This window comes from Lutjanus erythropterus, chromosome 4, assembly GCF_056507025.1.
Source record: "Lutjanus erythropterus isolate fLutEry1 chromosome 4, fLutEry1.hap2, whole genome shotgun sequence".
Classification (NCBI taxonomy): Eukaryota; Metazoa; Chordata; class Actinopteri; order Lutjaniformes; family Lutjanidae; genus Lutjanus; species Lutjanus erythropterus.
In genome coordinates this window covers 23,587,639-23,600,118 of record NC_139320.1, presented here as the reverse complement: position 1 = coordinate 23,600,118, position 12,480 = coordinate 23,587,639, and the positions used below count along the sequence as shown (strand labels likewise).

The following is a 12,480-nucleotide window of genomic DNA, read 5'->3' as shown; positions in this document are numbered from 1 at the left end:
ACCTATGTTCTCCCTTGTCAAAATGATTTCATCTTCTCTGTCAGCCTTGTGACCGGGTCTTACCATCCAGGTGGTAGTGCTCCTCACTGTCTGGGTCTGTGAGTGAGTAGAGCTCCTTCAGCAGGAGGGGATACTTCAGCACCCTCTGGATGGGTTTGATCAGGTATGACTCCAAGGTGGAAGAGTGCTGCTGCTTGGGGTTCCGCTCATCCAGGAAGGCCTTGAAATCAGGATCGGTTTTGGCTGGAATGACCATTAAAAACTTATTGCGTGGCTTCAAGACAGTTTATCCATTTTTTGTTTGTCCCTACCACAATTGCTGTGCTGTTAGGCTTTTACCAAGGTTCCTGTGACATAAAAATTTTGATCTTGTGCAAACTCAAACCCAGTTAATTTTTGTTTTAGTTTGGCTTGAACTAAAGTAAAGTCAAAAGAAGTGAACTGTTTCATTCTTTTTGTTGATGAGTCATTTTTATCTAAGAGGCAGCTACAAATGGGCACCATTAATCTGTTTACTGCTTTGAAAACAGATTTATTCAAATAACACCTCACCAAACTCAGTATGGCCAATAAGTAGTTGACTCATTGAATGTAAATGCAGCAAACAAAGCCATCCACTCAAGTGTTAAAGAGAGTGGGTGTATTAGCGAGAGAACAGACTGCTCAACACTTCTCATTATATATCATGTAATGTTGCCGGGCTTTTTAGTCCAAGAGTCACCAGCTCGAAAGTATGCAGAGGTCAAATGGACAACTGTCTGGCTGACAACGCTGCAGAGCAGATTTATGGAGCTGTGCAGGATATGGCAGATGGTTGATGGATAAATACATCCTCTCCTTTGAGCCAAGGAGGAATGTCGGCCCAAGAACACATTTACTCACCCTTTACGAGGACCTTAGGGACTTTGGTGTGGCTGGCGCAGAAAGCACTATAGATTTTAAAACGGTCTGCATAGTACAGGAAAGAGCCTCCCAGAGAGAAGAGGATTTTCTGTGGGGGTGGGGGGAGAAGTTACTCAACCAGTGGATATAAAAGAGTTTATGGATGTTTTAAATGCTTATTGCTGGTCATATATTTTGATATATGTTTCACAAAGAGAGGGTATACCTTAAACTGATCCACTCTCTCCAGCTTCTCTAGATCTGGAACCAGTCTGGTCCCGTCTTCCAGAGTCTTGAGAAATTCAACCTGAAACTCCACCATTTCAGGCAAGTTCCCAAACAGTACATCCAGCTGGAGGAAAAAGCCATTTGAGCAAAGTCAGTATAAATTCTCCATACTTCACAGAATTCTGTAATATTACTCTCTTTATGTTGTGTCTCTCGTACTGGTCCCTTGCCATAGTTAAGAGCATGGAAATGCTCAAAACGTAATACAACCAAATGAATCTCATTATTGTAAGTGCATGTAAAACATCTCTTTACTTTGCAAACCTCCCCCTCTCTTCTCTCTCTCATCATCCACCCCTCTTTGTCCTTGTACAGAGCTACACTCCAAATGATTATGTAACCCACTTTTCTTAGAACAGTGTTCAGTGTTGGCATTTAAAAGCCAACTACCCCTCAAAGGCTCACGGCGAACATTTGACTTACCTCATCCTGAGTGAGGAAGGTCTCTTTCTGCAGTGGGGTTAAATATCTCCCGATGAGGCAATTGAGATCCTGCAAGACAAGAATGAATTATGTTTGATTCAGGGTTGCCCAAGTCGTTATAAGAAATACAGACATGACAAGGATGTAGCTTTATATAAGGCTTGAATATTCCTCATAACAAAAACAGTGATTAAGGTGTGAGAGAGTCCCTCCAAGATCAAAGACTATCAAGGCTCTAGTGGATTCCTTTCTGCATGCACTTTATGGGAAGGGAGCTATATGCAAACCCAATTAAATAGATGACTATGGCAACAGTTACCTAAGCTGAACTGTCGAAAGCCTACGAGATTAATTAGTAGCTCCACCAAAAAGTAGGGAAATAGACCATCTAATTTCTTCAAAGAAGGATGACTGGCCTAAAACACAATGCAGTGTAATTTCTCATGTTTTTCATCTTTTTTATTGTTAATCTTATAATAAAATCAATCAATGTATTAACTTTCTAATAAAGCTAGACAATATATTTAATATCCATATTATATTATGAGCCTATATATAATTTTGGATTTTGTTATATCATAATATGGAGTAAGCATTGCTGTTCTATTATCTTTTCTCTAATTACTGATGATTATTAATCAAAAATACTGTGATAATGACTGACCAGCCCTATTTTCTAATTGTTGCTCTTAAAGAAGTGGAGCCTAAAAAATGTCTATCTGGACAAGAAATATAAAGTAAGTAAATTCTTTGTTAGAATGTAAGATATCTACACAGAATAAACAAAATAAGATAAACATGTTTAATTTAATGAGCTTTTAATTTCAATAATTGAAATGAAAGCCAGAATCGACAATTCTCCCATCCAATACGTCTGGAAAAAAAAAACAAAAAAAAAACAACAACTTGAAAGATCACACAGTGTAGTTTACCAGCCAATTTTCTCAGACTTGATACCATATAGACTCTTTTTAAAGAAGAATTTTAAAATGTAAACGATAGTTGTCTGGACATAAAACCAATGATCTGTTGATCTTTGCAAGTCAAGACTCAAAAGTCTAAAAATAGCACAGCTGTCAGTGCAAAAAAGTTTTTAAAGTTGAATTAATATTTGATTTTGTCAATAATGCATAGCTCTATTTTCTAATTTTATTGGACTTAAAACAGAGGAACCCTAAAATATGTCCATCATATTGAGAAATATGAATTCTTTCTTAGAAAGTAAGATGTGTACTTTAATTTGTTTACTTTAATTCTGAAGTATGTCAATCAAAGTATCTCAATCATGCAAATGCAATAAACAAAAACAAGAAGTGCTAAAAAAAAAAAATCAGTGCCCAAATTAAATAAAAAAGGAATAAGGAGCAGTCTTGCCAAACAAACTCCATCAACAACATCAGTCAAAAGCTGATACTAACCTACAAATATATAATGTAGCCTACAATATTTCGCAAATGCGACTAACTAGCTCACAACTTGATATGGCAAACCTTTGTTTAGTCATTCCATTATTTTGTCTACCCCTATATTACAATAGCAACTGAACTGCCAAATCTCACTTCTGCAAAGTGCGCACACAGACACACAAAAGCAATGTCCATTTGACTGTGGGTAATTATGACAAATTGCCCAAGTTCACTAAAATCAAAACCACATCATCTATCATGCATAATGAAATTTCTATAATAAGTATATATAGGTATACACTATGTGCCCTCTGTAATGAGGTATAACATTTTAGATCGCCTTGACATTATCCCATTATATACCCTCTCTAACCCAGTTATTCCACTGAGCCACATTTATACCGGGCAGAAAAAGATTAGGCAATATCCCGACAAGGGCACAGCTGTGTCCCCCTCGTATCTCCCGGGACGTGGAGATAAATATGGATTGGTCATGTGGAATAGGTAATGTGTGGGGCTAACACACCCCGAGGCAGACAGAAACACAGATCGATAGACAGGAGGTACACACGCACACTCACAAAGACCATCTGCTCCGTACAAGTAAGATGAGTGATACTGACTTTGACATAGGTGCGTTCGGTCTCCACGAGTTCACAGATGACTTTACGGAGCTTGTCGGCATCGGAGAGCTGTCGAAGAGTTGCAGGAGGTGGGAAGGGCGAGTCCGGGCTAGGCGAAGAGGACACACACTCCGAGGGATTCATGTCATGGAGACTGCGGCAGAAAGCAGCGACCTGCTCCGTGCTCTGCAAATTGAAGAGGGAAAGAAGTGTGATATGATAAATTATGCAACTCCAACTTGGACACAAAGGGAGTGAAATCCAAATATCGAACAGTTGGCACAAAAGTAGAACCTTAAATATTAACTTGCAGGTGCTACTTTCCACCTACTGATGTGCACAGATTCATGACTGTGCAGAGAGTGAGCCTGGAAAGAGGCAGAGAGGCAGCTCTAAAAAAATCATTTGTACTAATTTGGTCTATTTTCAGTCTGTCATAACAATGACTCCCCGCCTCCCTCTCTTTCACTCACATCCCTCTTTTCCCTGGTGTGTTCCTCCTACTGATGGATCAGTGGTGTAATGATTCACCTCTTTCACAGAATCAAAATATACACACAACTGTGTCTGTCCAGATACAGTAAGGGTTGCTGTGGAGACCAGCCTTGATGTGCATTAAGACTATCATTTTGTACCAAAATAGACCCCACTCAACAACAGCCCGCATAGCTAAACTAATACAGTTACTCTGTTTGCAACAGGCTACAACCTCATCAGCCATAACTACCAAATTTCATTTTTGCATTTTACAACAATGTAAAACACAAAATAGAAAGCACAGAGAACTGTCACATATTATTTTACAGTACACAGATAAGACATAGCAAGTAATACTTTGACTCAAATAAGACAAATAATAGAATTAGTTCTAGTTCTTAACTAGACAGCATTAGAACAGAACTGTACTATAAACTAAAGTGAAATCACATATCTGCTACTTCCCCATTTAAAATCAATATGTGAAACAGATCCACAAATTGTAGAGGGAGAGAAATATTTTGCCATGTAATACTGTAGGCAGATGGTATGATTTGAACAAAGAAGTAGGCCTTGGCTGGTCCCAAAACAATTGACAGAGTGGCCAACAGTGGTAAATAATACACTTTAGTTTACAGTACAGTCTAATGAAGAACATGTTATTTCTAGTTTTGTCTAATCTGATACAAAGTATGGCTTGTCACGTCATAGTAGTGTACTGTAAAATAAAGTGCAGCCAAGAGCTCTGCTCATACCTATCAAACGTATGTGTCACTTCCTCTTATTTAAGAGATCAAACCCTTTACGAGGCCTATTATTTTAAAGTAGATGATACATAAACAACTGTAAAAGTTGCAGGGAGCAAGCAGTTATGGCCACATAACAGGAGCCATGAGCATATTGATGCCAGTGAGAGCATAACAGATAGCTGAGAGGTCTCTGGTTGGTCATAAGGATGTTTATAGGCCAGGCAGAAGCAATTTATCCTGCCACACCTATAAGCTCCTGTGGGAAATAACATTAATATAGCCCCCACAAATCTGCACAGGATGGAACATTATCCTTTTCAGATAAAAATAATCTTAATTAAGATCTCAGGCACTAGTCTATACAGTCTACACGTCTGAGGGCATCAAAACAACCTCGTTAGTTACTTTGTTCTTAGATATTACTTTACACAAAAAGAAGTGTGTAAACAAAATCCCATTCTTCATTTCACTGTGAAATACAGCATATTTTTTCAAGTTTTACAACGATGAGTAGATGAATCACTAAACTATGATGAAAAGAAAAACAAAAGCAAAATACATACAGAACAAAAGGAGAAACGATGTGTTATCCAGTGACAGGCATGCAGCTTTCTCATACAGACTTGCAAATGACAATGGTTTATCAGCATAGTTATCTAATCAGACAGACACATCCATATGTGAGGCACGACAGCCATTCATCCCCCCCTGACAATTTCCCAAAAATAATCAGGCAGTTCCCAGAGCAACAGATGAACTGGAGAGTGCTATAATGTCTGTAACTTTAATGTTGCAAATGCAAATCCCACCAATACACCTGGCATTATTTTAGCAAAATCTGTGGTGAAAGACCTGCTGCGATAGGTGTTTTGTCTTGTGTCAACTTTGACGTGGTTTTAGTTGATTAAAAACTGTTAAAGTCAGCACAGCATGTTGTTTTGGCAAACATTTTCATTTTTCAAAATGTTGTAGCTTTTGGTAATTTTGCAGCCCTAATTACCATCCATGAAAACATGTCTCATCACAATACATAACAGTGTTACTCAGTACATCATGTATTGTTCCTGCACTGCTTAACCAATGTGATTAGATACTGTATATTCAACCTAAATGGAAGTTCAAATGCAGTATGACAGCAAGGAAGTTACAAAAAAGCATGCAACTGCAGCACACATTCAATTGTGCAGTCCAAGGAAAGAAATCCAAAGAACAGAGGGGAAAAATCTGTGTAAACCAGATTCTTTCCTGTCCAATTAGTCAACTGAGCTCAACTAGTTTTACTGAGCCTAATAAGACAGTCACCCTCCAGTCAGAGTCTTCACAATCACAGTCTAGGCTAATTAACACCATGTCAGCTTTGGATGCATGGACAGTCATGACACAGGAGAGGGAACAGAAAGAACAGAGTGGGAGGGGAGTCCAAAGCCTTCGATATCACATGAAAAGAACAATATGTAGATAAGAGATGCTGTCATGGGTAAAACCGAGATTCCAGAGAAGAGCATTTCCCCTAGCAAATGAAATATAGATTAAAAACAGCTTCAAAGCGTGAAAGCACTGATGATGGAGTAGGGAGAAGACTGCATGTCTGCCCTCTGAAAGTGAGATAAGCCTGAGATCACAACTCGAGGTGCCAAGAGAGAAAACTCTGGCAGTCAGAGAGTCACTGCGATAATGGTCAGGGTAGTCTGTCAAAGTCATGTAAGTCCAAGTTGTCTGAGGACATATATGTAAATACTCATGCACTCCCACATGCTGTGTTTTATTTTGGCATCCTGTGGAGCCCTCCGGTGATTATGGGGCAACTCTGCGACACAACGGTGACTCACAGCTTCCTGTTGTCTGCCTGTAGCAGCCAAGAGGAGGTGTGAGAGAAATGCAAAGGAAAGGAGTTTTACTCTCACTGAAATACGACCACAACAGCCCACCCGATATCACAGCTTGCCATATATAATCACAGCAGAAACGAGAGCTAGCCAGGTAAAGAAAAGGTACACAAGGAAGCCATCTCACCAGATGAAGCATGTCATAGATGGAGTCTGAGGAGCGCTTGCTGTGCTTGCTCCACTTCAGGACGGACATAGCCAGGTGCAGGTGGACAGTCAGCGTCAGTTAAAGTGGCAGAGGGGAAGAGACTCCAGCCTTTCGACAGAGTCAAGTCTAAACTGTGCCTCTCCAACACATTCCTCAGCCCTTTTGTCTTCCCTCAGTTTTAAAAAAAGGAGAAGGTGCTGTGGTGTTTGTGAGGAAGGATGAGTGAAGCTGCTCAGCCTCCTCCTCTCCGCCCACCAGAGCTTACAGCCTTCCAACTCCCCTCCTTTTCGCCTTCAGAGTCTGCTGTAGTTCTGTCACTGATATGCTGCCGTTTTCTCCCTCTCCCCCTCGCTTTCTCTCCTCTACAGGCTGGGTAAATTCAGGCACACAGTGTGAGTGTGAAGATCTGCCCAACTCCAGTAGCATTGTAAATGAGTCTTGATAATCCTCCAGACCAGGGAGAGAGCAGAGGAGCAGAAGGGAAGGAGTCGTCTCCTCAAGGTTGCGGTGGAGCAGGACTGGCTGGGCGAGCCACACCGCAGTAGAATATAAATGCAGGATTTCAGGAATAGGAGGAGAGAGATGGGGAGAGGGGAGCTGCAAAGGAGGAGGCTGCAGAACAGGTTGGATACAGGGACAACTGGTGTGGGAGATTTTACAGGAAGACAATGAAGAGTGGGAATTTTTCAGGCTTCCCAAAATGTATTTAATGGTAAGTAACAAATCAAATGAGGTATGAGTTCCTGTGTTCCTGTGATACGTTCACAAGCCCAGAAAATGCCCTTGTTAAGATGAGTAACTGAAAAGAACAAGGAGAGTACACCTACAAATATTATCACACATTTACTGATATGTCCTCCATCTCTGAGTAGTTTCCAGGACTTGTGTAACAAGTCAGTCAAGCTAGTCTCATGGCTAACTTTTCTTGTGCAGGCTCTTTCCCCCAATAATTTCCATCACACCCTGACAAAGGGCACAAAGTTGTACATCCAGAGTGACTGTTATTCATGTAAAACACTGCATTTGGATATTCTGAATTAGGCCTTATTCTGAGTGGATTATATTCCAATTGGGACAATTCTCTTAAATCCTGGGTAATTCCTGGCGTATTCCACATGTATACAGCACATTCAGAATATGCGTCTCAATTGGGGTTTTTACCGTAGCTTGTGATAACACATCCTCGTGTCTCTTTACATGTGGCTCACTGTAAACGAACCAACTACCCAATAGTCTGTAAGATTGGGGTAGAGATGCATGCACAAATGAAAAGCCCAAATATCTGTCTGGAAGGGGAAACACCTACTTTTAAACAATAAAAAAGACTTGGGTGTCAACAGTTTTTTGGATAGACACAAATACTGCAGCGCAGACCTTTTCAAGATGGTGGTTTAACAAATGAAAGATGGAGGCTGTGTTCACATGGTCAAACATAAGTTCCAGTGGAAAACTTTGAAAAGCAATCTATTTGCCCATGCACGACTGCATGTAAACAGGAATATTCATGGCGATGTAAACAGTCTTTTTCAGAATATGGGCAAAACCTGAGTATTTTGTGCATGAAAACACAGTCACTGTAGCTGGTGAAAGTCAGTACCAAATGGCGAGTCTGGGACAAAGTCCTTACTCAGAATTCCTGGCACCAAAGCCTGACAACTAGCCAATGTGACCATCTAAATACACACCAGAACAAGTAAAAGGGCAGAAAAAGAGAGGGATGGAGGCTCTGCTGCAAATAGCTCTTTAACAACAAGGTAGGAGTGCTACAATGGATTTTTGCCCTTTATTGAAATGGCAAAGAGATTTCTCTCAAAAGCAGAAAATAAAATTAAACATTACTGCAGAGGTTAGATTCAGGGTTATCTGTTATTTACTTATTTACAATAAAAGTAAGAAATCTCACAAAGTTTTCATACAACACTCCCAGCCTGATGGTGTTGCTGAAAGCTTTCACTGATTGTAGGAGCATTCAGCAGTTCAGGGGGACTTAATAAAGCACAGCCAAAAATCTGAATTTGAAAACATTTGTATCATTTTTCGCTGTTATTAATGAGCTTGTGGTGCAGTTCCAGACATCATTACCACATCTCAGACACAAAGACTTAAATCTTCACTTATCTCTGAACCTTGATGAATCAGTGTAAGAGGCTGCACTCTGAACTACTGAAAGTATTTGAAGATAAATCATCAAGTTACAGGCCTCCTTTGTCTACAGTCATTTTCACATATGCACTTTGAACTATATCCTGAGAATCGGGGCAGGACATCGTCCAAGTATGTCCTTTCACACATGCAGCACGCATGGTCTGTGTCAGATGTCTGCCTGCCTGGCCGGAGACACTGAGATTTGCAGGATTCAGCTTTTACCGATTCTGAGTATGATCTGATGTTTTCAAATTGTAAATGATGAGGGAAGGCATTAAATGGTGAGGGAAAAATATCAGAGTCATGTAGGCTGATATTGATCGGCAGATAGCCCTTATGAAATGAAAACATCAATGATAGCAGCGATATACAGGCAACCAGAAAAGAGACGAAGCAGCTACACACCATACAACCTCGTCAACACACCCATTTGTGCACTCCGGACACTGAGCTGCTCTCTTAACTCATGTGGCTCACCAGGACTTCGGACCAGGGGGCTGGCAGAGTTAAATCCAGGGAAACTATTACGGAGATTTGTGTTCACACATACAGTTACACCCTGAGTGTTTAGATAATTGCAGAGTTGCAGTGCATGTGTGAAAGGGGTTACAGATTTAAATCTTCACTTATCTCTGAACTTTTGTCAATCAGCGTAAGAGGCTTCACTCTTAACTCTAGTATTTAAAATATTTGAATATAAATCATTAAGTGACAGGCTTCTCTTGTCTTTGAAAGCCTGAGACATCAAGCCTCAAAGAGATAGGAGGGGCAGTCAACATTAGAGGAAAAAAAGATGAAAAAGACAAAAGGCACTATTTAACAGGACACCACACATGGATGGAAAACACATAAAGAGCAGTAACGTTACCATTGCACAATTCAAAGGGCGAGTGGGGTGACTGAGGATCTTGCAGTGATCCTTGGAGTTACAATGAAAAATAGAGTAGTAATCTTGTGTTTTGATAAGACATGAACTAATCTATAAGAATATATCTTTTCATTCAGCATTTCATGAACAGGAGCCCAGATGTCCTTTGAAGTCTGCTAGTTGCAGAGAGAACAAGATACCACTGCTTTAAACTAATTTAAAATGATTTTTTTTTTCACTCCAAGTCTCTCTTCTTCCTCAGCATAAAAAGAATTAGTCATCCTTTTAGCCAAAGCACTTCAATAGTAAAACAGTAAAATGTAGGTCTGAGATTTTTTTTTCCCCTATTTGCTTGTTTTGTTAATCCTGCTCTGGGATTTCTTTTTTAATTTGTATCTGAATCTTCATTTAGATTTAAAATGAATACACTTCCATTCATTACCCGATCCTAATCATCACACTTAATTATGCAATTAGAAGGCAAGCTTAATCATAGATCCATCCATCACTTGGCTGTTGCATTCAAAGCGAATACTTCACCCTGTCTCCAGACTCTAATGCATAAGATACACTTCATTCAGCAATGTAGGTGTATATTAAAATTTAAGTCCTATTGAGTTTCAGTTGTCAGACACTACAAAATACAGTGTTACGATTCCCGGTTAACAGGAGGAAGGAGGTGGGAGAGCTGTGTGTGTTGGCTGGACAGACGAGAGAGGTACGGCTTACCGGGGTGGCAGCAATCCACTAGGCCCTTTGGGCTTCCTTCGTGTTGCCCAAGCTGTTGCTTCCTTGGCGAGCCCAAGCCTGATGGTTGCTTCACCACTCCGGTTCTGTGTTCAAGTTTTGTTAGGTTTCAAAAAGTCTTTTCGGTGTAGGTGATGAACTCAAAAATATAACGTTTTGGAGAGGATGCACAACGCCATCTTCACCCGTCTAACCACTTCTCAAAAAGCTCTCACACGTTTTCAGTCCTCTTAATCACCCGTTCACCCACACAAACCCAACCTCTTCTCATCCAGTCCAGCCAATGAATGAGCAGCATCTGAGAAAAGTGTAAGCAGGGATCTATGACTGTGAAATGTCTCCCTCCTATGTTAATTAGCAGGAAGTGGCACTTAATCATAACAACAGTTAAAACTACTGTGTGTGTGTGTGGAAAACCTGGTGCAGATTTGTACCGAGAAGCATGTGGTTAACACCTGGATATTGTAAATATGGACACTGCTTTCCTTAACAAGATAAAACGAGCCAGTAACAGATGGTGCCTCAAACTGTGGTGCAGTAAACTGTTCTTAGGTGTGCTGTTCATAATGAACACAGAGCTGAGGGGGATGCTGTGAAGGACAAGGACAGGAAACAAGCACGGGAGCCAGCACCTCTCGTGAGAAATGTGCTGTCTGATGTGTTCTGTAGCTTTATTCACTCAGCCCCAGTTCATTGTTTGAGGAGTCTCTTACCTTTCTGCACTCATCAAACTCGCTGAAGGTCTCGGAGTCGTCGTCCAGACTGTCTCCTGAGCTCTCCAGCAACAGTCCCACCCCGTCGTCCAGGATCTCCTCTGCAACAAACAGTCGTGTATGAGCTTAATGAAATGCTGTGTGGCAGAGGTTTTCAAAGTGGGAGGCGGGCCTCCACAGGGGGACTCCAGACAATTTCAAGAGAGGCTCGGTGAATAAAAGTGAAAAAAATATTAAATTAGTTATCAAAAGGAGATCACATAAAATAGCATAAATGTCTGTAATTTGGTTAAAGAGATAATTCAATTTTTCCACTTCTCAAATAATGCCTTTTGGACAGACCTTTTTTTAAAATATATATTTGGCATAATCTGAAATGATGTAAAACAGTAATATTATGTGATCTTGGGTCAACTGCTGAGTGTCTGTGGGATCAAATAACATTAATCATGATCCCATGGACACCCAAGAACTGTGTGAAACTAAGCAAATAATGGGGGCTGCCTTTTTCCGGCCTTGTCTGAAGTGATTCCCAAAATCTCAGGCTTAAATAAAAAAAAATCCTGCTATATAGGATTTACTTTCTTAAAATGAGATGAATGCCTTTTCCACAAGAACTATGAAGTGTGAGAAATAGTGTCCTTGCCTTGTCATTTTTATTAAGATTTAAGACCTTTATGTAAAACACTCTAACCTTGTCAAACTAATCCACAAAGTGGGGCTGCAACACACTGCTGAGAGCCTCCTATCCTACCTAATTGAGACCCTGTGGATTCACAGTGTCTACATAAATTAAACTGGTGTCACCAAGGACACTAGCGAGAAATCCTCTCAGCTCACAAGAAAAATCAAAGCTTGAGAAGTGCCTTCCTTTGCCTTTCTGGTCCATTTGCTATCCTTAAAGTGATTACAGGCCAGCTGGGTTGGTAAACACGATCATACTGTGAGCAGTTGATGACTTAAACACACTGTGCATGATTTTTTGAAATTTTAATTTTGAAGTTAAAGTTTTCTGTAACCTGTCACTGTACCAAGATGCCAATTGGAGCTTTAAATGAGTAAAGGAAACAAAATATTAAGATGGACTTCATTTGCATGCAAGGCTGTATTTGGCAGCTCTTCTCA

General features: G+C 40.3%; 1 protein-coding gene across 1 annotated transcript in view; it reads right to left on the bottom strand.

Annotated features, from left to right (window-relative positions):
- LOC146328374 (rho guanine nucleotide exchange factor TIAM1-like) overlaps positions 1-12,480 on the bottom strand; it is a 59,672-nt gene that overhangs the window by 4,109 nt on the left and 43,083 nt on the right. The window contains exons 15-20 of the mRNA XM_084717382.1: positions 11,356-11,456; positions 3,623-3,808; positions 1,594-1,662; positions 1,109-1,234; positions 883-991; positions 64-243 (exon numbers count right to left, since the gene is read on the bottom strand). Of these exons, the coding sequence (XP_084573508.1) occupies positions 64-243; positions 883-991; positions 1,109-1,234; positions 1,594-1,662; positions 3,623-3,808; positions 11,356-11,456 (771 nt within the window). The remainder of the gene's footprint in view (positions 1-63; positions 244-882; positions 992-1,108; positions 1,235-1,593; positions 1,663-3,622; positions 3,809-11,355; positions 11,457-12,480) is intronic.